The sequence below is a fragment of the Rhineura floridana genome, chromosome 10, assembly GCF_030035675.1.
Source record: "Rhineura floridana isolate rRhiFlo1 chromosome 10, rRhiFlo1.hap2, whole genome shotgun sequence".
Classification (NCBI taxonomy): Eukaryota; Metazoa; Chordata; class Lepidosauria; order Squamata; family Rhineuridae; genus Rhineura; species Rhineura floridana.
This window is the reverse complement of record NC_084489.1, coordinates 64,988,667-65,013,165: the sequence shown is the minus strand read 5'-3', so window position 1 is coordinate 65,013,165 and position 24,499 is coordinate 64,988,667. Positions and strand designations below refer to the sequence as shown.

Sequence of the window (24,499 nt, the reverse complement as noted above, 5' to 3'; positions counted from 1 at the left end):
GTTCGAATGAGAACATGGTCCAAGGGAAACAGAGACTGAAAATGAAGCAGAGCTAAGTGGACAGCTTTTAGTTCCAGCCAATTGATGGTCTGAGTCTGTTCGGCTTCGGACCAAAGCCCTTGAACGAACTGGGAGTTGCAGTGGGCTCCCCAGCCAATGAGACTGGCATCTGTGGTGACAACAGTCCTGTGGGGTTCTGTGAACGGAGTGCCCTGGTTGAGATGTTGGACCATCGTCCACCAGCTAAAGGAAAGGCGTAGCACCGGATTCAAGGGAATTGTTCGATGATTGGACGTGGCTATGTCCTGCTGAAACGGTAATAAGGCCCACTGAAGTTGGCGAGTATGAGCTCGAGCCCATGGCACAATATCGATGGTGGACACCAACATTCCCAGAGCCTTTGCTAGAAGCATCACATCCGCGCTTGGTCGATGCATCAGAAACCGTGCGATGTCTATGATGGCGGTTATGCGGTCTGGAGACAGGAACACCACTGCCTTCAGGGTGTCTAACATTGTCCCTAGATGTTGTAGACGCTGGGTTGGTTGGAGATGACTTTTGTCGAAATTGACTAGCCATCCATGGGTCTGCAAGACATGGAGCGTGAGCTTCAGATGTAGATGAGCCAGCTCCCTGGAACTCGCCCTTATTAAAAGATCGTCCAAGTAGGGGTAGATATGCACCCCTTGAAGGCAGAGGTAAGCTACTAGGATGAGTAGCACCTTGGTGAAGACTCTCGGGGCAGACGAGAGACCGAATGGCATCGCTCGATATTGGAAATGCTGGGGGCCGAAGGCAAACCGAAGGAATTTTCTGTGGGCTATGCAAATAGGCACATGGAGATATGCTTCTTTTAGGTCGATAGAAGCCAGGAAGTCTCCTTTGTGAAGGCTTTCTGTAATGGAGTGGAGGGATTCCATTTTGAATCTGCGATACTTTATGAAACGGTTGATGAACTTGAGGTCCAGCACCGCCCTCCATGACAGATCTCGTTTGGGCACAGCAAATAGGAGGGAGTACACTCCTTCCGACCTCTCTGTTGTAGGGACTGGCTCTATTCTCGCTGTGTCCAAGAGGTGATGTATGGCTGTCTGCATGATGCAGTGCCTGGATGGAGCCTTGGGACAGCCAAGGGGGAGGGGGTTTCCACAGCATTTGGCCCAGCAAGCCCTTAATAAAAGGCCCGCTCCAGCTGCCACCACTCCTCCAGGCTCATGACCGCCTGCCTCCTTAAACTACCCCCACCGAGGAAAATAACTGAGGCCTAATCGGCCCACAAACGTGGCCTGTGCCACTGCAAATGCATTCTTAGATATCTCTCTTTGGACTCGCTGCGAATGAACTGGAGAGTGGGAGGGGCCCGATGCCCCTAGTCTTGACTTCAGAACATTCTTGCCTTTGGATGATAGGTGGAGCTATGATACCCGCTTGATGGCAGTCCTCCTGTGAAAATCACCCTTCAGGTGAGACCAGTGGTCCATTTATTAGCTGGTCTGAACAAGGGGCATATTACTTTCCTACTGCCATCAGCTCCATGGAAAACTCTTGGCAGAATTTGTCTGAAGAGGAGGAGGGGGTCTGGAATCTAGGGGAGGGACTCAGTGGTCTGGGAGTAATGAATGAGGATGTTGGGGAGGGGCCAAATGATCTGCCTGTCAACAGCTCTTCCCCCAAGGCGTCAGCTGATGCAGATGAAGGGGCTGATTTGTCAGCCTGTCCCCTTACCCTGCCTCCAGCAGTTCCACCTCCCAGCCAGCTCCACCGTAGAAGAGGGTGCCAGAGTTGGAGCCAGGGGATTACCTAGCTGAGTCATCACTGCCTCTGTTTCCATGGACATGCTGGAGACTGAGCAGGCATGAATAGACTGAGCCCATTAATCAGCCTGCTCATAGGAGCGCCTGCTGGCTTGCCACGTCCTGAGCTTAGAGACATATCCCACACAAGTAGTTGTGCCTGCCCCATACTTCAAAAGGAGGATTTCAGGGGACATGTAATAATAATGTTTGTTTATAACACCCCTTCCACCAAAGGGCGGCACACCAAACATATACAATTAAAATAACAACAATTAACTCCTAATATTAATTGTCATAATAAAGGGCACCTAACACCATCAAAACCAAATTATGTCAAATATTACATCATCTTCATTTGTGTAGCAATGCTGAGTAGAGCCTTGCTGTGATCTGAACTTTGTGATCTCTGATCTGTTCTGTTTCAGCCATGTGCTAACCTGTTGATTAAAGCCATTGGCAATAACCAAGCCAAGACCCCTGAGTCTGAATCTGTCAGTGGGAGCCAGGATACCTACCCTAAATTAGTAAACTCATGGGCTTCATTCTTTTTTAAAAAAGCTTTTATTGAATTATATGAATAAAACCAAAACAAAACATGAAAAAAGGATTCAGGTCTCTCAGGGGAGTACAGATCTGAATCTGAATAAAAATAAATCAATAAAAACTTTCAACTTCATTACAAATTAAAAAAATTAGTACTGTAAATCATAGGTCAAATATTCTATATTTCAAGGGAGGCCACTGGAAGAAGAAGATTGTTGTCACTGACTTATAAAATAAAAAGCCACCAGATTGCATCCAAAGTTCAGATTTTTTCTTGCCCTGCAAAACTCTCTTTTGGTGCATGATCTTAAGAATGGCAATATGCTAAATGTTTTTAAACCACAGAGGTAATGTCAGATATGCAGATAATAGATCTGCATAATAGGCTGCCTAGCCACAGTTAAGAAAAAGAGAACCAGGTCTTTAAACCTAACCTTGGCATTATGATGGGCTGGATGAGGGCCAATAAACAGTCTGAATCCTAGCAAGATGGAGGTGCTGTGGGTTGGTGGTTCCTGAGTCCAGGTAATTGGTCAGTTGCCTGCTTTGGATGAGGTCGTACTCCCTTTGACAGAGCAGGTCCGTAGTCTGGCAGTGCTCCTGGATCCATCTTTGTTGCTAAGGCCCAGGTGACCTCAGCGGCTAAGAGTGCCTTTTACCAGCTTTGGCTAGTAAGACAGCTCCGGCTGTGTCTGGACCGGGATAGCCTGACCACTGCTGTCCATGCACTGGTAACCTCCAGGCTGGATTACTGTAATACTTTCTGTATGGGGCTGCCCTTGAGGTTGGTCTGAAAGCTGCAACTGGTGCACAGTGTGGCAGTGAGACTGCTCACTGGGTCAGGGTATTGCCAACATGTCACCCTGCTGCAGAAATAATTGCACTGTCTGCCTATTAGCTACCAGCCTAAGTTCAAGTTTCTGGTTTTGGTGTACAAAGCCCTATACAGCTTGGGACCAGGATTCCTGAAAGACTGTCTTACCCCTTATATATCCAGTTGATCACTGTGCTCTGCAGGTGAGGGCCTCATGCAGATACCATCTTAACAGGAGGTTCGTTCTGCACAATATAGGAAACGGACCTTTAGTGTGGTGGCACCTACCCCTTGGAATTCCCTCCCCTTAGATATTCCCTCCCCTTAGATATTAGACAGACGCCATCTCTTATCTTTTTGGCACCTCGTCTCAAAATCAATCTATGCATATGGCTCTGCTGGATGGGAGGTACGCTAAGGTCCCAATTCATCTAAGACATTGCATTTGTAAATCCGGTGAAATTGATATAGTTCATTATTTAATAAGATGCCCTTTATATAATGCTCCAAGGCTTAAATTCCTCTCTTCCATCCTTCACTCCTTATCAAACAGATCTCCCTTGGAACAAATATGTGTACTCCTTACAGGTGATGACACTTTTTTAACTGCCCAAGTGGCTGTTGGCGTGTGTGTGCGTTGTTGCGTGAAACAGCATACATTACGTTGGAGTTAAGTTGAGCAAGAAACTTCTTCAGAGCATTAGAGCATGTTAAGAGTCTTTATTCAAAGACATTAAGGCTTTTCAGCAGTGTCCTTCCCCCCCCTCTAGCTCTACAGCACATTTCTCTTCAAAAGCAAAAGTAAGACAGCCTCTCAGGTCAGAGGCATGATACAGAAGACAACAACTCACAGACTCTGTTAGCACTTTCCCAGTCTATATCTTGATGGTTACCATAACAATGGCCTTCACTGTCCATTCCCAGACAGTGCAAAGACATAACTCCTCTTAACTTTCAGACTTGATGGAAAACTACTAGGCCTCATGCCAACAAGCCCCCCTTTTTCTCATCATGTCTGTCAATTACAAAGAAATCTCAACAATTCATCTTCATACAGTAATACATTTCAGTACGTTGCATCATACATTTTCAGTTCAGTATAGTTCAAAATTACATCTCAGTACATTGCAGTACATTTCAGAACATCTCTGTACATTTAGCTAAAACTTTATTCAATCAAACTTTGGTTCATTCCAAGCCTTGTCACCAGTTTGCCAAATTTCTCCTCACACAAAGGCTTGGTCATTATGTCAGCCACCATGTTGTTAGTGTCACAAAATGTTAGGTTAACAAACCCCTGCTGCACACAATCCCTTACGTGAAAGTATCTGACACTAATATGTTTTGTTCTCTTGGTATGAGCTTCTGATGTGGCTATCTTAATGCAGGTCTGATTGTCTTCATATACAGTAATCGGAAATTGCATATCAATGCCTATCTCCTGCATGAGCATTGCGAACCATTGTAGCTCATTACAGGCCTGTGATAGGGCCACATACTCGGCTTCTGCACTTGATGTTGCAACCACATTTTGTTTCTTGCTGCTCCAGTCAAGGCATGACCCGTGCCACATCACAACTATGCCAGAGGTTGACTTACGACTGCTCAGCTCCCCTGCATGATCTGCATCCACAAAACATTCAAGACCTCCTGTCTTTGCTCCTGACAAAACCAGACTCTTTGTCTTCGTGCCTTTCAGATAACGCACTATCCTTTTAATCCCTTGCCAGTCAGCCTCTGAAGGATGCTCTACCTTCCGGCTTAAAATACTGACTGCATTACATATGTCTGGGCGAGACACCTTCACCAAATATTGCAATTTCCCTATTATGCGCCTGTACTTCTCAGGATCTGTACAAGGCGTCTCCTGCACATTCTGTTGGAAAGCCACAACCATTGGAGTCTTCACAACATTGCATTCTGTCATGTTGCATTCTTCTATGATCTGATTTATTTTACTTTCCTGACTCAATGTTATGCTTCCGTCTTCTGCACGCACAATATCCGTGCCTAAATAGTGTGTGACAGGCCCCAAATTCTTTGTGTCCACCTGCCTGCCCAGTTGCTCATTAAATTCTTGTTCCTCTTGCTGCTCATGATAAAAATACATGATGTCATCAACGTAAACTGCACAGAACGTGGTTTTCATCCCCTGTCTCTTTATATACACACATGGATCTGCCTTGCATCTTTGGAATCCCATTCCATGCAACACTCTGTCCAATTTCTCATTCCAGCAGCGTGCACTTTGCCGCAGTCCATATATTGATTTATGCAGTTTACACACGAACCCTTCCTTTGACACAGAACCCGGAGGCAGTTCCATATATATCTCCTCTCTTAAATCACCATGTAGGAATGCCGTCCCTATATCGTAGTGATTTACACTCATGTTCTGCATCGCTGCCAGCTTCAGCAGCACACGAATGGACTCATGTTTCACAACCGGGGTGAAAACAGCATCATAATCTGTCCCATGCTGCTGGGTGAATCCCTTGGCAACCAAACGTGCCCCGTACCTCTGTACTTCGCTGGAACTTGCTTTCTTCTTCTTAAACACCCATCTGCAACCTATGGCCTTTTTACCCATGGGTAACTTTACTAATGTCCATGTGCCATTCTTTTGCATGGCTTGTAATTCTTCCTGCATGGCCTGCTGCCATTTGTGCTGCTCTGCCTCAGGCATCAGCCTGATTGCTTGAAATGATGCTGACTCTTCTAGTTCTCTGTGAACCTCCTCCATCTGGGCAGTGAATACCGACGGCATGCCTTTTACGGCTGTCTGTTTACAGCCCTGACCGTCATTCCCTTTCCGCCCCATTGAACTCAAGGCATCAGCACACTTCACACCCATGGACATTTTAAACTGTGAATCATTAAGGCTTCCCTGCATGCACACTTCATCTCCCCTCATTACAAAACATTGGTCTTTGTGGAACAAAATTGAATAATTACAACTCACCAGTTTTCTAACTGATAAAATATTATGAGCCAATTCCGGAACAAACAAACAGTCTGACATTATTCCAAGCTTGTCAAATTTCACCAGACCACGGGCTTCAACGTTCTTACGCGATCCATCAGCAAGTAAAACAAAGTCTTTCACTTCTTCTGAAATGTAAAACAAACGTCTGTCTTTAATTAATATATGGCTTGCTCTGCTGTCAAGAATAAAGTTAATTTGTTCCAAGTCTTTAGACTTCTGTTTACAAACAAAGTTCACACGTCCCTGCTTCAAGCCTCCGTCCTTGGAGTTTCGCTTGATTGCACAATCTTTACGGAGATGCCCACGGGCCCCACAGGCAAAACAAGACTTCAGCCGCTGCTGCTCCCGCTTGATTTCCTGTCTGCTTTCGGCAGCCTGCTCCGGTTCGGCACATTTCTCCTCCTTGCTTCTGACAGCCTCCACCGGCTGGGCTCTCTGCGCCTCCTGCCTCCGCTGCCATTCCTGGGACAAATCCTGCAACGCGTCCCACATCTGTTTAGCCGACGGCTCATCTCTCACACACATCAGTTGAGAATCCGATAGAGCCAAGATTATAAACGCCTGCGCCCTCTGGTCTCGACGCTTCCAGGCCGTGGTCGGTACCGCCGGGGGGTTTCTTCAATCACGTCCCATAAATCCTCTGTTATCAGCAAAGCCCTCATCCTCGGCTTCCAGCTGCCATAATTCTTTTCATTAAGTCGTTCCATTGGCAAGCCTCCCCCAGACAGGTTTACAGCCATGTTGCTCACCTCCGTCTGGTTCAATCAATCAAGCTGCCCTCTCTGGAACTCTGTCTGCCGTTCAGACCAGCAACTTACTCCCGTGTAATGCGCTGTGGATCTGGGCCCATAACCCCTGTTGGCGTGTGTGTGCGTTGTTGCGTGAAACAGCATACATTACGTTGGAGTTAAGTTGAGCAAGAAACTTCTTCAGAGCATTAGAGCATGTTAAGAGTCTTTATTCAAAGACATTAAGGCTTTTCAGCAGTGTCCTTCCCCCCCCCTAGCTCTACAGCACATTTCTCTTCAAAAGCAAAAGTAAGACAGCCTCTCAGGTCAGAGGCATGATACAGAAGACAACAACTCACAGACTCTGTTAGCACTTTCCCAGTCTATATCTTGATGGTTACCATAACAACGGCCTTCACTGTCCATTCCCAGACAGTGCAAAGACATAACTCCTCTTAACTTTCAGACTTGATGGAAAACTACTAGGCCTCATGCCAACAGTGGCAAGTTTTGCTTTAGCCGCCAGGAAAATCAGAGCCAGATACCTTAAACAATCGCAGGCTGTACTGGAGGCCCCTCGGTCCTTTTTATAGTTTCTCTCACAGCTGCCCTCCCCAGTCCTAGCCTTCTTCTGATTTCTTGACTATTGTCTCCACTTTGGTTAATGATTGTGCCAAGATACTGATAATCCTTGACAAGTTCAATGTCCTCATTGTCATCTGTAAAGTTGCATAAATCTTCTGTTATTACTTTAGTCTTTTTGACATTCAGCTGTAGTCCTGCTTTTGTGCTTTCCTCTTTAACTTTCATTAGCGTTCATTTCAAATAATTACTGGTTTCTGTTAGCAGTATGGTATCATCTGCATATCTTAAATTATTGATATTTCTCCCTCCAATTTTCACACCTCCTTCTTCTTGGTCCAATTCTGCTTTCCGTATGATATGTTCTGCGTATAGATTAAATAAATAGCATGATAAAATACACCCGTCTCACACCCTTTCCGACTGGGAACCAATCGGTTTCTCCATATTCTGTCCTTACAGTTGCCTCTTGTGCAGAGTATAGGCTGCACATGAGGACAATCAGATGCTGTGGCACCCCCATTTCTTTTAAAGCATTCCATAGTTTTTCATGATCTACACAATCAAAAGCTTTGCTGTAATCTATAAAGCACAGGGTGATTTTCTTCTGAAATTCCTTGGTCTGTTCCATTATCCAACGTATGTTTGTGTTATGATCTCTGGTGCCTCTTCCCTTTCTAAATCCAGCTTGGACGTCTAGCATTTCTCGCTCCATATATGGTATGAGCCTTTGTTGTAGAATCTTGAACGTTACTTTACTTGCATGGGATATTCAGGCAATAGTTCGATAATTACTGTATTCCCTGGGTTCCCCTTTCTTTGGAATTGGGATGTATATGGAACGCTTCCAGTCTGTGGGCCATTGTTTAGTTTTCCATATTTCTTGACAGATTTTTGTCAAAATTTGGACAGATTCAGTCTCAGTAGCTTGTATCAACTCTATTGGTATGCCATCTATTCCTGGTGATTTGTTTCTTCCAAGTATTTTAAGAGCAACTTTCACCTCACATTCTAAAATTTCTGGTTCTTCATCATATGGTTCCTCCGTGAATGAATCTGTCATCCTGGCATCTCTTTTATAGAGTTCTTCAGTGTATTGCTTCCATCTTCCTTTTATTTCATCTCAGTCAGTCAGTGTGTTCCCCTGTTATTCAACATCCCTACTCTTGGTTTAAATTTCCCTTTCATTTCTCTAATCTTTTGGACAGGGCTCTTCTACCGTTTTTGTTGTCCTCTTCTATTCTATACAGTAGCTATTGTAATAGTTCTCTTTGTCCCTATGTATTAGTCGCTGTATTGTTGCATTTAGGGTTCTGACTGTGTTTCTATCTCCTTTTGCTTTTGCTTTCCTTCTCTCTTTAACCATTTGAAGAGTTTCTTCGTCATCCATTGGGGTCTTTCTCTGTTTTTAACTAGAGGTATTATCTTTTTGCATTTTTCTCTGATAACGTCTCTGACTTCATTCCATAGTTCTTCTGGTTCTCTGTCAACTAAGTTTAAAGCCTCAAACCTGTTCCTTATTTGATCTTTATATGCTTCTGGGATGTTATTTAAATTGTATTTTGGCGTTATGATTGCTTTGTTGGTCTTTAGCTTTACTCTGATTTTCGATACAATCAGTTCATGATCTGTACCGCAGTCTGCTCCTGGTCTTGTTTTTGCAGAAAGTATGGAACTTCTCCACTTTCTGCTACCAATTATATAATCAATTTGATTCCTATATTGACGATTTGGTGATGTCCACGTGTACAGTCGCCTTTTCGGTTGTCCAAAAATGTGTTCGCAAGAAACAAATTATTGGGTTCACAGAATTCAATAAGTCTTTCTCCTGCTTCATTTCTGTCTCCTAGGCCCCATTTCCCCACAATTCCTAATTCTTCTCTGTTCCCTACTTTTGCATCCCAATCCCCCATGATTATCAGCTTGTTTTGGTGTGTGATCAATTTCTTCCTGTACTTCTGCATAAAATCTCTCCAATTCCTCTTCTTCCGCATTTGCTGTTGGAGCATAGACTTGGATGATGGTTATGTTGATAGGTTTCCCATTTAATCTCATTGATATCACTCGCTCAGACCTTGTGTTGTAGCTCCTAATTGCTCTTGCTACATCACTTCTCACTATTAAAGCAACCCCATTTCTTCTTAATTTCTCATTTCCTGCATAAAATATTTTGTAGTTGCCTGATTGGAAATGTCCCATTCCCGTCCATTTTAGTTCGCTCACACCAAGTATTGTAATGTTGATGCGTTCCATTTCTTGCTTGACAATTTCTAACTTTCCTTGGTTCATGCTTCTCATATTCCATGTTCCTATTGTGTGCATCGTACAACTCCGGACTCTCCATTCGCATCTGTGCACATCAGCCTCTGGGCTTCCTTTCAGCTTTGACCCAGCTGCGTCATTAGTCACAGCGCTACTCGTACTTGTCCTTTGTTTTTCCCCAGTAGCTCGGTGAGTGCCTTCTGACCTGGGGGTCTCATCTTCCAGCACTATCTCGTGTTGCATTTTGGATACTCTGTTCACAGGGTTTTCGTGGTAAGATATTCAGAGGTGATTTACCATTGCCTTCCTCTGAGTTTGGATGCATCTTAATCTAATATTTAAGAGCATCCATTGAATGCCCTGGGTCACCCAACATCAATACAATATCATCAGTATATAGGTTGATGAGGTGCTCGTCTCACTCAATGTCCACATGTTTCCTGAGACTCTCAGCCAGTGTTTCCAGGGAGAGGGTAAAGAGCAAAGGCAATATGAGGCACCCCTTGTTAGTGCCACAAGCAATGTGAATCTGAGAAGAGTCTATAACTATTGCAAAATTCTGTTTATAAAGCTTAGAAACAGCAGATATAAATTTATGCCCAAGCTGAAACTTCTCTAAGACCCTCATAAGATACCCCAGTTCCAAACAAATGCCTTGAATGGGTTGAGTGACAAGATAGCCAGTGGGCTACCTTTTTTCATAGCATAATGGATCATGTCCAATAAGCCTCGGATCGTGTCTGAGATATGCCTGTCTTGAATAAACCCAGATTGGTCTGAATTAATCAAATCAGGAGCTACCCAGGTGCAAGGCCAAGATTGAGGAGAAGAGCTTTTGATCTTCATTTAGGAGAGTGATGGGTCTATACGACCCCACTTCTCCTCAATCCTGGGCTTACTTGGGTATAACAATTCATGTTGTTATCCATGTGTCCAGAATTTTACCATCCTGTCAAATGGTATGAAAAATGTAGGGAGCCAAGGTAGGGAGCCTTCAAGTTTTTCTTAGCCAAGTGCACTTCTTCCTCTGTAATGTTGGCATTGAGGTATATTCTCTGTGGTTCTGACACTGACTCCATGTCTATACCTGCCGGGTAACTATTAATTTCTTCATCTGGATTCAAATAAATGGGGCAAGGAATAAAAGGAACTTGGTGGTTGGAATCTACTACTAACAACCCAATCAAGGAGAAGATGAGGATAAAACTTTTGAAAAACAAATTGCCAATGTTTCAAGGAGGCGTGATGTAGTAGTAATGGGGGACATTACCCTGATATCTGTTGGGAGACAAATTCTGCCAAATGGTCCCTCCAAGAAATTCCTGACTTGTGTTACTGATAACTTTCTCTCACAGAAAGTGGAGGAAGCAACTAGAGGATCAGCTATCCTTTACCTGATTCTGACTTAGTGGATGAAGTCAATTATGGAAACTCTGGGGGGAAGTGACCAGGTTAAACTTGAGTGCTTTATTTTAAAAGAAGCAAAAGCTGAGAGTAGCCATACGCATATCCTAGACTTCAGGAAAACCAATTTTAATAAACTCAGAACAATGATAAGTAAGGGTGCTAGTGGCAGGCCACGTCAGATAAGAGGAACTAGGGAGAGATGCCCAATACCGGAAGATAGCCGGGGGATGCGGGACTCCATGCTCTGTTGCTGTGCAATGCCAGGTCCGTCGCCCAAAAAACATCTCTCATCCATGATATGATATTGGATGAGGGCGCGGATCTGCCATGTATTACGGAAACCTGGCTGGATGAGGCTGCAGCTCCCATCCTTGAGGCCATGTGTCCAGCTGGGTTCCTATATGTGCAGCAACCGAGGGTCGGGAGATGGGGAGGGGGAGTGGCAGTCTTCTATTGGGGGTCCCTGGTTCTCACCAGACCTCCTCTCCATGAGACCAAGGTTGTGGATTGCATGTACTGGAGGTTGGGCCCAAAGGGGAGCTTAGGGATTCTGCTTGTGTACCATCCACCCCGCTGCACGACGGACTCCCTGGCCGACATGCTGGAGGTGGCCTCGGATGTGTGGGCACAATCCCTGAATTTGCTGGTGCTGGGGGATTTCAACGTACATGCTGGGACTGCCCTCACAGGGGCACCTTGGGATTTCATGGAAACCATGGCTTCCTGGGAGCTGCGCCTTGTTTCCATGGGGCCCACCCATGTAGCTGGTCATGCACTTGACTTTGTATTTGCCCTGGGAGAGGAGGGAAGTGATCTGAAAATAGGGGCTACATCTCTTACCCCCTTGTCATGGTCAGATCACTATCTGGTGAGAGTAGACCTTTTGTTGCCACACACACTCCTTGGGGGCCAAGGACCCATTTGGATGGTCTGCCCCAGGCGTTCGATGGATCCAGATGGATTCCTGAATGCGCTTGGGGATTTTATGGAGCTTGCAGACGGAAACTCGGCCGAATCCCTGGTGAAGGAGTGGAATGAGGCGATCACCGGGGCATTGGACCGGGTGGCTCCGAAACGCCCTCTCCCTCTGAATAGGACTCAGACGGCACCATGGTATACTCCACGGTTGTGAACTCTGAGGTGGGAGGTGAGATGGCTAGAATGCTGGTGGCAGAAATCTCGTTCTGAGGATGATTGGACACGGGTTAGAGCGGCTGCAGTGGCCTACCATGTGGCAATAAGGGCAGCAAAAAACAATTTTTATGATGCCTCTATTGCGTCTGCTGAGTGCTGTCCCAGGAGGCTGTTCCAAGTGGTCCGAAGCCTGGTCGGTCCAGTTGCTTCAGAACTGATGGAACATTCTAAGACCTCCTGTGATGAGTTTGCAAAGCACTTTGTGGATAAAATTGACTGTCTAAAGAGTATGATTCCGCACACTGTGGATACAGTGAGTGAGCCAGAGTCGGCCAGTGGTTTTCCAGTGATGTGGGATCAGTTCCAGCTTCTTCCATCTGATGAAGTGGACAAGGTGCTTTCAGCCTTAAGGCCAACCACCTGCTTACTTGATCCTTTCCCATCGTGGCTCATTATGAGCTGCAAGAACAGACTGGGCGAGGGGATCAAGGCGGTGGTAAATGCATCCTTGGAAGAGGCCGTGATGCCATCAGCTCTCAAGGAGGCAGTAATAAAACCAATCTTAAAGAAGCCCTCCTTGGATCCCCAAGATCTGAACAACTTTCGCCCAATCTCAAATCTGCCATTCTTGGGCAAGGCGGTCGAGCAGGTAGTGGTGAAGCAGTTGCAAGCGCATTTCGAAGAAGCGGATTATCTGGATCCATTTCAGTCGGGCTTCAGGCCTGGACATGGGACTGAAACAGCCTTGGTTGCCTTGGTGGATGATATGAGGAGAGTGTTGGATAGGGGGTGAATGCACCTTCCTCGTCCTCCTGGATCTCTCAGCAGCCTTTGATACCGTTGACCACAGTATCCTTTTGGACCAATTGGAGGGTTTAGGCATAGAGGGCACTGTTTTGCAGTGGTTCCGTTCCTTCCTTTCTGATAGGTGCCAAAGAGTAGCACTGGGGATGAGGTTTTGGACCCTTGGCCTCTCACCTGTGGGGTGCCGCAGGGCTCCATCCTCTCCCCGATGCTATTTAACATCTATATAAAGCCACTGGGGGCTATCATCAGGAGATTTGGGCTGCAGTGTCACCAATACGCAGATGACACGCAGCTCTATCTCTCATTTAAATCTTCACCGAGGTTGGCTGTAGAAACCCTGTCCAAGTGCCTGGATGGGAAGGAATAAGCTGAAACTGAACCCTGACAAAACCGAGGTACTGTTTGTGGGAGACAAGGGAAGGTTAGGGGACTTGGACCTGGTGCTCAATGGGGTACAATTGCCCCTAAAAGAGCAGGTCTGCAGCCTCGGGGTCATTCTTGACTCCCAACTGTCCATGGAAGCTCAGGTTTTGGCTGTGAGCCAGGCAGCACTGTATCAACTCCATCTGATACGGAGGCTACGCCCCTACCTTCCCAATCATCCGCTCCCATCGGTGGTACATGCCCTGGTCTCCTCTCGCCTTGACTACTGTAATGCGCTCTACATAGGGCTACCCTTGAAAATGGTCCGGAAGCTGCAACCGGTACAGAATGCGGCGGCGCGCCTGATTAAAGGCAGCCGCCGGCGAGATCACATAACTCCAGTGCTCAAAGAGTTGCACTGGCTACCAGTTGCTTGTCGGGCCCAATTCAAGGTGTTGGTTTTGACCTTTAAATCCCTACATGGTTTCTGCCCAGCCTATCTGAAGGAGCACCTCCAGCATCATCAGCTATGCTGCCTAACAAGATCGGCCTCAAAAGACCTTCTCTCTATCCCACCAGTCAAAACAGCTAGACTGGTGAGGACTAAAGGGCTTTTTCAATTGTGGCCTCCACCCTATGGAACTCCCTTCCAAATGATCTCCGCCAGGCCCCCTCTACAATGAGTTTCCGACGGGTCGTGAAGACCTGGCTCTTCAGGCAGACCTTTGGGGTGGGCTAGATTTTAACATTATTGCTTTTAGATTTTAATGTTATTGTATTGATGTGTCATTTTGTGCTATTTTGCTTATTTTGTACGTCGCCCAGAGTGACTGGTTAGCCAGCCAGATGGGCGACTAAGAAATGCAATAAATAAAATAAAGGTTCCATGGCAAGCAACCTTAATGAGAAAAAGAGCCCAAGATTGGTGGGAGTTTCTAAAGACACAATTGCAAACAACTCCAACAAGAAAAAAAGGGGGAAGACAGCAGAAGAAGCCAATCTGGCTTCACAAAAAGCTTAGGGATGACCCGAAAACACAACAAAACAAAATGACACATACAGAAAGTGAAAGGAAAGCCAAGCCACAGAGTGCAAACAGGTAGCACAGAACTGCAGAGATGGCATCAGGAAGGCTAACGCTGGGAATGACCAAAGGGTAGTGAGGGATGCTAACAGCAACAAAAAAAGCTTTCAGTCTGTTCTCATAGGGCTTTGTTTCCAGTCCCCTGATCATCCTTGTTGCCCTCCTCTGAATCTGTTCCAGTTTGTCTGCATCCTTCTTGAAGTGCGGAGATCAGAACTGGACGCAGTACTCAAGATGAGGCCTAACCAGGCCTAACTTTTGTCGTAAAGTACTGGGATAAACAAGGTTTCCAGATTTATAAAGAGCAGAAATGACCATGACTGCCAACAAGAATGCCAGTTTCACCAAGAGAGCTGGGGGAAGTAAAGTGCCTTGGGATAGTCTAGACTGATGTCTTCAAAGCTTTTTAAAAAAAAGTATTTATTTATTTATTTAATTTCATTTATAAACTGTTTTAATGTGTTTTAAAGTCTGTTTTTTATGATGTTTTAAAGTGTTTTTAGTGCTTTTTGGTTGCCGCACTGGGCTCCTGCTGGGAGGAAGAGCAGGATATAAATTAAATAAATAAATAAATTAGTTAGTTACTGAAAGGTTGCTTATAGAAAACTGTTCGATGCAGTCCAACATTAAATCAGAGTAATGTTTCAATTTGTTTTTTAAGGGTGCCACTATTAAAAGGGATGAACATACTGGAACTGTTGTTGTGGCTCGAATAATGCATGGAGGTGCTGCTGATAGAAGTGGTAAGAACTCTTTAAAATGTGGTTACAGGTATGTGATGACCAACTAGCTGTTCAAATGGATTTCAACAGTGAGTAATTGCATCCTGCTTTACCTTAACTAGTTCAGACTGTTTTTGTGGTTAGGACACACAAGATTCTACTATATATATTATGTTAGATTATTGGGATAGGATCTCTAATAGGATTTTGGTACTATTGGTGTGATTTTGTAGTTTGAAAATTATCTCATTAACAAAATAGGTTTAGAAACTAAACTAGGTGAAAAGAGTCACTTCATCTCTGTATGGCAGTTTCTCAGTTAGACTCTTTTCTGTATTAAGCATCCTTTGCAAACTTACTTACCACCCTCCCCCGCACAAAAAAGTACACTTTAGCATCTCAAATGGTCATGGAGGCTGCTGAGTGCTATTACTTACAGCTGCTGTTTAATAACAAAATAGCACGACACAAAAACAAAATAGCAGTTTAATCCACTAATTTTTATTTAACAAATTGGTAGATATTTAATTTACATACCAGCAAATAGATATAGATAAAAAAAAATCCAGCTACCTTGGGGTGTGTGTTTACATTATTTACATGTTCTCCAAAAACAAGCATTCTCTGGGCAGCAAGATAAAAATATTGACGCTACACTGTATTTTGCTGAGGTGGGGTAAGGATGGGTTTTTATATATGTACCATTGTATTAAACTCTAAAATGATTATTTAATAAATATGCTCCATAGGTCTCATTCATGTTGGTGATGAACTTAAGGAAGTCAATGGAATTCCTGTAGATGATAAAAAACCAGAAGAAATTATACAGATTCTGGTAGGTTACAAATGGAATATTGTCATATCTTGGCCTTTCTTCTTGGCTTTTTCTCTTGTACTGGCTGTTATACCTCCTTTTTTATTCATTAACTCATTGGCAGATCAAGAGAGACTATTTACTACTTTATATATTTATGTTATGTTGGATTTTTTAAAATATTAAAAATGTAACAAACGGAATATTTAGCTGAAAAATTTAGAAGACTGGTTTTTTTTATTAAGAAAGATTTTTTTATTAAGACAAACCTTTGAGGTCCCCATAAAAAGGTTGGAACAAACTTTCTTGGTGCTTAAGATGAGTAGGGGGCGAATAGCATCTTTTTTTGACTTGAACTGAATAAAACTCACTATGTGGATATGTGAGATTTCTCAGCATTCTAGATGGATAAATGAGAGCTTGCATTTAAGGAAACTGCTCTTTGCTCTTTCATCAAAATTCAACACATTTTAAAAGGAAGACGTACTTTGCCTGGACCTAGGTCCAAAAGTCGGTGAAACCTACTTGGTATATGAATAAAATAATATTTGTGAAATCACTCTTGAAAATATTTTGCTATTAAGCTTTAAGGGAAGATACTTATCTATGTGTGGCAACTGGTCTACTTAATGGGCACTCAGAATTCAAGAAATGGTGGTACTAGGTCTACAAGACCAAGAGGGCTCTAGAATCTTTTTTGGTTTGTTTGTTTTGCTAGAATATCAGTCCCTTCAGTTTCAAAAGCAGTTTGTGACATGGAATGGAGGCATATTTTTTGTTTTGCTTTGAAGGGAAGAAACTCATTACCACTTAACTGGCAGAAGCTCTTTGATTGTGTCTCAGTAGTTCTTTCACGTTCCTATAGTTAGAATAAAGTACTAACTCTGTTGTGCCCTTTTCAAATAATGTCAGTGCAGTGCTCAGAGCAGATTAAAATTTATAAACAAAATCATCTTCATTAACTGGTATTTAATTTGACAAGCAATTTTTAAAATACTTTTATAGTGTAATCATCAATTATCATCACAGGAGTAATAAGACTGTGCAGTTATGCATAATTCTATTAGTAATCTAAACATAAATGATCAGTCATCTGTTTTTAGGACAGAAGAGGAAATTTACATCATGTTAACTAGCTGTATAAGTTGTATGACCCTACCTTCAGCTTGGTTTTGTTTAAATTGTGTCAAATAACTTCAACAATAATAATAATTTAATAATTTATTTTTCACATCTTTTTAGTCTCAGTCGCAAGGAGCTATTACATTTAAAATTGTACCCAGTATCAAAGAAGAAACCCCATCTAAAGAAGGCAAGGTAAAAACTCCTTTGCTTAGAATAAGGGACTTATTCGGATTGCTAGCTGAAATGCATTTTATCCTCATATGTAAATGTGTTTTACAATTGTATTTTTACATATATTGTTTGTGTGCCAATAAGCAATAAAAATGGAGACTGGGGGTTGCATTAAGACATTTAATTATAAATAAGCCATTTTTCTTCCAGATCTTCATGAAAGCTCTGTTTGACTATGATCCCAGTGAGGATAAAGCAATTCCCTGTAAAGAAGCTGGACTTCCTTTCAGTAAAGGTGATATTCTTCAGATCATGAGCCAGGATGATGCAACTTGGTGGCAAGCCAAGCTTGAAGGTGATGCCAATCCCAGAGCAGGCTTAATTCCTTCAAAGCATTTTCAGGAAAGGTGAGCAGTTGCTGATCCATTTTTCTCTCTGATACTTAAAATGTGAATCAGTATATCTTCAATATATAATTGTTATGCCTGCACTCACTAATTATAAGATCAATAAACTTTCAAACTTTGCCTTGTGGTGAAATATCTGAACTGTGTAAGTCATTGCCCAAGTAGCTTGGATTTCTTTATTCGCCTGCTTACATTAATAATGACAAAACCTTATAGAATATTTGCAATCCAGTTTGGAAGGGAAAAACCTATGAAAAATAGTACTTTAATATCTGTATCTGTGTTGATGTACTGTGTATGAATAACAACTGTAGCTGTGTTGGGAGAACTTAAAAAAACCTTCTAGGATTTAATTTTGTAGACTTTGAATAGACTGTATTGTTTGGGACTGTGTCTTTTAAAAAATTAGGATGCTTTGGAAAAGACTGATACTGAGTGTTTGTTAATCCCAAAATAGCAATGAAAATTAAAGAGTTTTGTTTCTTTTCCCCTCCCCTTCCCCCAAACCATTTTATAGGAGGCTTGCATTGAGAAGATCAAATGTACAGGTTCAGCCCTTGAAAATTTCAAATAGAAAATCATGTAAGTCTGTTATTGTGCAATAGAAATCACACTCCTTCATTCACATGGCTTCTATCAGCACTTTAAAAAAGTTATTATTCAATTTCTATCCCACCCCTCCTCTCCAAAGGAAGCCCAGGGCTGCACACAACAAGTGATAAAACACTAAAAACATCATAAAAAACATTAAAAAAACCCAAAACAGGTTAAAAAACAAATATCCGAAACACTTTTAAAAACAATTCCAGTACTGATGCAGATTGGGATAAGGTATCTACTTAAAAGACTTGTTGAAAGAGGAAAGTATTCAGCAAATGCTGAAAAGACAACAGAGACAGCGCCAGCCTAATGTTTAAGGGGAATTATTTTTAAGATTTGTTGCTGATATACTAAAATACCTTGAGGTATGTCTGAAGGCTGTAATCCTGTAGGAATGGAAGATTTTTTTCCCTAACACCAATATTTATGCAAAAGGCTTTCATTACAGTAAATAATAAACATGCCTACCTCTTCTTAATTATTGGAAGGTCTTTTTTAATGGCTCGTTTATATTCTAGACAAATTATTTTGAATTCAAGTAATTAACTTCTTTACATATAAAAGTTTAATGACAACACTTGCATGTAACACTAAACCATGGTTTGCCACTACATGAATGAAGCTTAGCTAAATAGGGCTCATGCACTCTGCTCTTCCCATGAGGCCAGGAGGAAAACTTGGGCAGAATTTAGTTTTGCTTTTACAGAATCATAGCTTAATGCTCTGTTCAAACCAGCAGTCTTGTTTTAAAACAAACTTTGTTTTGTTCATAAGCCATTATTTGCCTTGTTATTAAGTTAGGATCCATGTTTGAATGTAGCACTTAACTGAGATTCAGAAAAAGTGGAATTAAATTCTGTTTAAGTCTACTTCTTGACTTCACAGGAGGGGAGGAGAGGAGAGAGGGAGCACATGAACGCAATGCTTTGTTCAGACTTGCCCTCATAGGACTATACCATAGTTTAATATACTGTGAACATGGCCTGTCTCTACCTAAATTTGCAGCTAAAAAATTAGGCATAAGTAACATGTTGGGATAAAGTACTTTTCACTCCTAGAATTATACAACCATATAATGTGCTTCACTTACCCTCTTATTAAATTATATAAATTATTAAGAAACTGACTACGAACAAATGATTAATCTGACTCCATTTCTATAATCTGTAAGTTGAAAAAATAGATATTCCTCAAGTCCCTACCTACTTTACTGAGTAAAATCTAATATTTCCTCAAGCACCAAATGTTAATGTTCCATGCTGGATAATAAATACATCTTCTGAAATAGTCTTCTGTTATTTTCTAAAATTTCTGTGCTGTCTCACCATATTCTATGACCTCGGTTTCTCAGATGCTAATACAGTACCCATCATTCTTCCTCAGTGGCCAAGGAACTGATTGCCTTACAATACTGCCTTATTAGTGTAGAGAGCACATCTGGCAGAAGGCCATGCAATACAGGAGAGATGACCATCTTGTTGCCAGAGGGTTAGTTAGCTCTTTAAGAGTGATTAGTTATCTGGGGGCATAAGGTTGTAGAAAGCTGCCTTAGAGTCTGTTTTTAGAGCATATCAAGAAATGTGCTAATATATGAGCTCTTGCCTCTTCTGGAATGCTTAACCGATTTTCTGTTCACCTTTCTGACTATAGAACTGAATGGGTCTTACTTTATTAAGAAGGGGGGTTGATCCAAAACACAGGCATTAAAAGGATGGCTTTAATACAGAAACATTAAGGCATGTGTCTTAAAATGTAGCAAGAATATTTGAGCATAGTACTTTGCTGCATCTTAACTAAAATTATATCCGAACAAATTATTTGAAAGGAACATTACCTCCCACCATGTACTAACAATTAGTATGTTTGAAGATGAGATTATTTTATTGGCTTACTTGAAGTTGGACAGCATGATGAAGTGACACTTTCTCTTAGAAAAGTAATATGAAATGGTTGCATGGAATCATGTGTTGCAGTTGGGGATGGAGAAGCAGTTATTTATAATTCTGAACTAGTTCTGTCTGTAACATTGGATAATATTAGGCAATGTTTGTATGAAACAGGTAACATTTGTTATATGGTGTAATTTCTGTATGTGTACTTCCGCTGTTCAACTTGTCACACATTTAGTGTCATGGTAACCATGCCATTGGATCAAAGCCTTTTTCTGTCAAGATTGTGTGTTGATCGTTGTGCGCTGATCTCCCCACATAAAACAAATTCATGCACAGGCATCTTCCAACCAAACCAAAAGTCCTATGGCAATTGGCGAATGGCGATGGGGGCAGGACTGTGAAATCCGGAAGCCCCTAGTCATGGATTGGCACATGGGCAGTAGATACAGACTCAGTCATCTTGGCTCAAGGACTGAGGCAGTTGAGTAGTTCGGCAGCTATATCCACGACTGAGCAGTCCTATTCAGGATCCACTCTGCTCACCCCGTACGGGGAGGGGGCTAGAAAAGGTGCCCTAACAAAGTCTGCCTCATCTTTCTCCCTGACTGGATTACTGCGTCCAGTGGGGTCACCACTTAGCGGTTGCAAAAGACGATTGAATTTTGGAACTTGGAATATACGGACATTGCTGGAAAATACAGATAGTGAAAGTCCTGAACACAGGACTGCCATCATTGCGAGGGAATTGAGACATTTTAATATTGACATAGCAGCACTCTAAGAAACTTGAAGAGCAGAAGGACAACTGAAGGAAGAAAAAGGAGGTTACACTTTCTTCTGGAAAGGACTGCCTGAACAAGAACGACGAATACATGGAGTACACTTTGCTGTTAAAAATAATCTTGTGAAGCTCTTGTCAGAAGTTCCTATTGGCATTAATGAACAACTCTCAACTCTCCAGTTAAAACTTGCCAAAAACCAGCAGGCAACTATTCTAAGTGCTTATGCACCAACATTAGATGCTGATGAAGAGATCAAGGAAAAATATTATAACCAGCTTGACACCATCTTATTAGAGGATAAAATTATCCTCTTGGGCGATTCAGTGCAAGAGTTGGGCGTGATTTCAATTTACGGCCAGAAACCATTGGGAAAGAAGGAGTTGGCAATAGCAACCTGAATGGAATTCTACTTCTGACTAAATGTGCAGAGCATAATCTTATTACAAACACACTCTTTCACCAGAAAAATAAATTTAAAACATCATGGAAGCACCCTCGGTCAAAACAATGGCATCTTTTGCATTATGTCATTGTCTCTGCCGGAGATCGTCGTGATGTACTCCTCACTAGGGCCATGATGAGTGTTGATGACTGCTGGACAGATCACCAATTAATTTGATCCGCTATGGCGATTAATATTGTTCCTCAACGTAGGCTCCAAGGAAGAAAACCAAGGCGTAAAATGCCCTTCAAGATCCTGTTAAGCGAGCCTGCTTTCAAACAACTCTCAAGAAACATCCACCAATGGAACTCCCTGAAAATGTCGAGGAACACTGGATTAAACTGAAGACATCCAGTACTGCAGCATGTGAACAAACTATTGGATACCAAACTAAGAAACATAAGGATTGGTTTGATGAGAATTATAGTGAGATTGAACATACCATGGGCAAGAAAAGGAAAGCCTTCTAGATATGGCAGAAAGACATTAACTGTGCTGCTAAGAAAAAAACCTATGCCAGTGCAAAGGCTGAGGTCCAAAGAAGAACTAGAGAACTTAAAAACTCCTGGTGGATAAAGAAAGCTCAAGAAATCCAGCACTTTGCAGATGCTTACGATGCCCGGGGCTTTTTTAATACCAAAAAGGCCATTTATTGACCAACAAATTACGGTACAAATCCCTTACGTTCAGTGGATGGTATCAAACTTCTTAAGGATAAAGAGTCTATTGCACTGCACTGGAAAGAGCATTACCATGACCTCCTTACTCATAACTCTATTGTGGCTGGTGAGGTCTTCTTGCGAATTCCACAACAACAAACTAGAGACGAGCTTGCTGTATCCCCTAATTTGAATGAAGTCAGTAAAGCCATCAATCAAATGAACAACAAAGCTAGTGGACCTAATGAGATTCCTGCTGAAGTCTTTAAAGAAAGTGGGCCTGAACTTACACAACAACTTCATAAACTCATCGAAAAAATCTGGATGAGGGATTTTAGGGACGCCATAATTATCACCCTTTTTAAGAAGGGTGATAGAACAGATTGTGTACTTCTCTTCTTGCTACCGCAGGTAAAATTCTTGCAAGTATCCTCGCAAATCGCCTCCTACCAAACTCAGAGGATGTCGTCCCCGAATCTCAAAACTGTTTCTGCCCTTCCAGGGGGACAGTGGACATGATCTTCACTGCATGACAGCTTCAAGAAAAACGTCGGGAGCAGAATCGACCTTTATATATGGCATTTATTGATCTGACTAAGGCCTTTGAGACTGTGAATCGAACTGCTCTCTGGACCATCCTTCTGAAAAGTGGATGCTCTGATAAATTTGTGAATATTTTGCGACTCCTTCATGACAACATAACAGCAACAATTTTGGATAACAGTGGCTTTCAGAGCGATCCATTCAGAGTCGGATCAGGCGTAAAACAGGGATGTGTCATTGCTCCAACCTTATTTGCTATCTTCATTGCTATGATTCTACACCTTATTGAGGGGAAACTTCCTACTGGTGTGGAAATCATATATCGAACAGATGGAAAGCTTTTTAATCTCAGTACGCAGAAATCAAAAAGTAAGGTAATGTCAACCTCTGTCATAGGACTTCAATATGCCGATGATAATGTAGTCTCCACACATTCAGAGAAAGATCTTCAAACTATCCTAAATTTCTTTGCAGAAGCATATGGAAAGCTTGGGCTCTCACTTAATATTAAAAAAACCAAAGTGCTTCATCAACACGTGTGAACTAGTCCCTCTGTAGCACCACCAATCCAGCTTAATGGTGTGATGATGGAGAAGGTTGATCACTTCCCTTATCTTGGCAACCATCTCTCTGTAAAAGCTGACATCAATGCTGAAATTCAACATCGTCTGAGCTCTGCAAGTGCCACATTCTCCTGAATGAAGCGTAGAGCGTTCGAGGATTGTGATATTCACAGGGAGACCAAAATGCTTATCTACAAAGCCATTGTACTACCGACCTTACTGTATGCCTGTGAAACATGGACCATTTATCCCAACTTCTTGAAAGATTCCACCAATGCTGCCTCCAGAAAATTCTGCAAAGTACTTGGGAAGACGGACTAATGTTAGCATTTTGGAAGAGGCAAAGACCAGCAGTGTTGGAACAATTATCCTTCAACTTCACTGAACTGGCCATGTTGCCGGAATGCCTGATTACCGTCTTCCAAAGCAGCTACTTTACTCCCAACTTAAGGATGGAAAACGGAATATAGGTGGACAGCAAAAGAGGTTTAAAGATGTTCTTAAAGCTAATCTAAATAAATAAATAAATCTAAAAAAATGTAACATGAGCATCGAGAACTGGGAAGTCTTGGCCCATGAATGTCCCAAATGGAGGTCAGCTATTATCAAGGGTGCTGTGGACTTCAAAGAAGCACAAATACAGGGTGAACAGGACAAACGAGCTAAGCGGAAGGAACATCAAACAAATCCTCATTGCGACCATCTTCCATCTGGAAACCTATGTCCTCACTGTGGGAGGCTGTGTGGATCCAGAATTGGCCTTCACAGTCACTTATGGACCCACTGTTAAAGACCTTATCTAGGAAGACAATCTTACTCGGCCACAAGTTATCACCAATGATGATGACTAATATTGGCCAAAACAACTTCTTCCCAACAGAACCATACTTCTTGCCATAGTAGATTGCTTTTATATTTAAACTGTGTTGCATATGATTTCATTGATGGGATTAATAATACTTTAATAATTTTTATCTATAATTACCATTGTGTAATGGATGTGCATGGTTAATATCTCTGAAAACCTAGTAAGTTTATAACTAAAAAAAAGTAATTTTGATTTTAAATATAAACTGTTAATTATATTTAGTTTTTTTTTCATTTTCACTATTTGCGAGAGAAGAAATATTTAACCACTATCAAATATATTAATGTAGTTTGATATTTATATCATGTGATTTGGGATGGTGTGCATTCAAACAAGATGCTATTTCACCATATTTGAGTGACTCTGAAAATTAATTGCACACAATTAAAATTTTATGTGGTGGCC

General features: G+C 42.2%; 1 protein-coding gene across 8 annotated transcripts in view; it reads left to right on the top strand.

Moving 5' to 3' along the window:
- MPP7 (MAGUK p55 scaffold protein 7) overlaps positions 1-24,499 on the top strand; it is a 192,222-nt gene that overhangs the window by 105,783 nt on the left and 61,940 nt on the right. For all 8 annotated transcript variants that reach the window (XM_061585656.1, XM_061585658.1, XM_061585660.1 and 5 more), the window contains 5 exons: positions 15,168-15,249; positions 15,978-16,063; positions 17,285-17,359; positions 17,549-17,745; positions 18,263-18,327. In XM_061585656.1, coding sequence (XP_061441640.1) covers positions 15,168-15,249; positions 15,978-16,063; positions 17,285-17,359; positions 17,549-17,745; positions 18,263-18,327 — 505 coding nt within the window. The remainder of the gene's footprint in view (positions 1-15,167; positions 15,250-15,977; positions 16,064-17,284; positions 17,360-17,548; positions 17,746-18,262; positions 18,328-24,499) is intronic.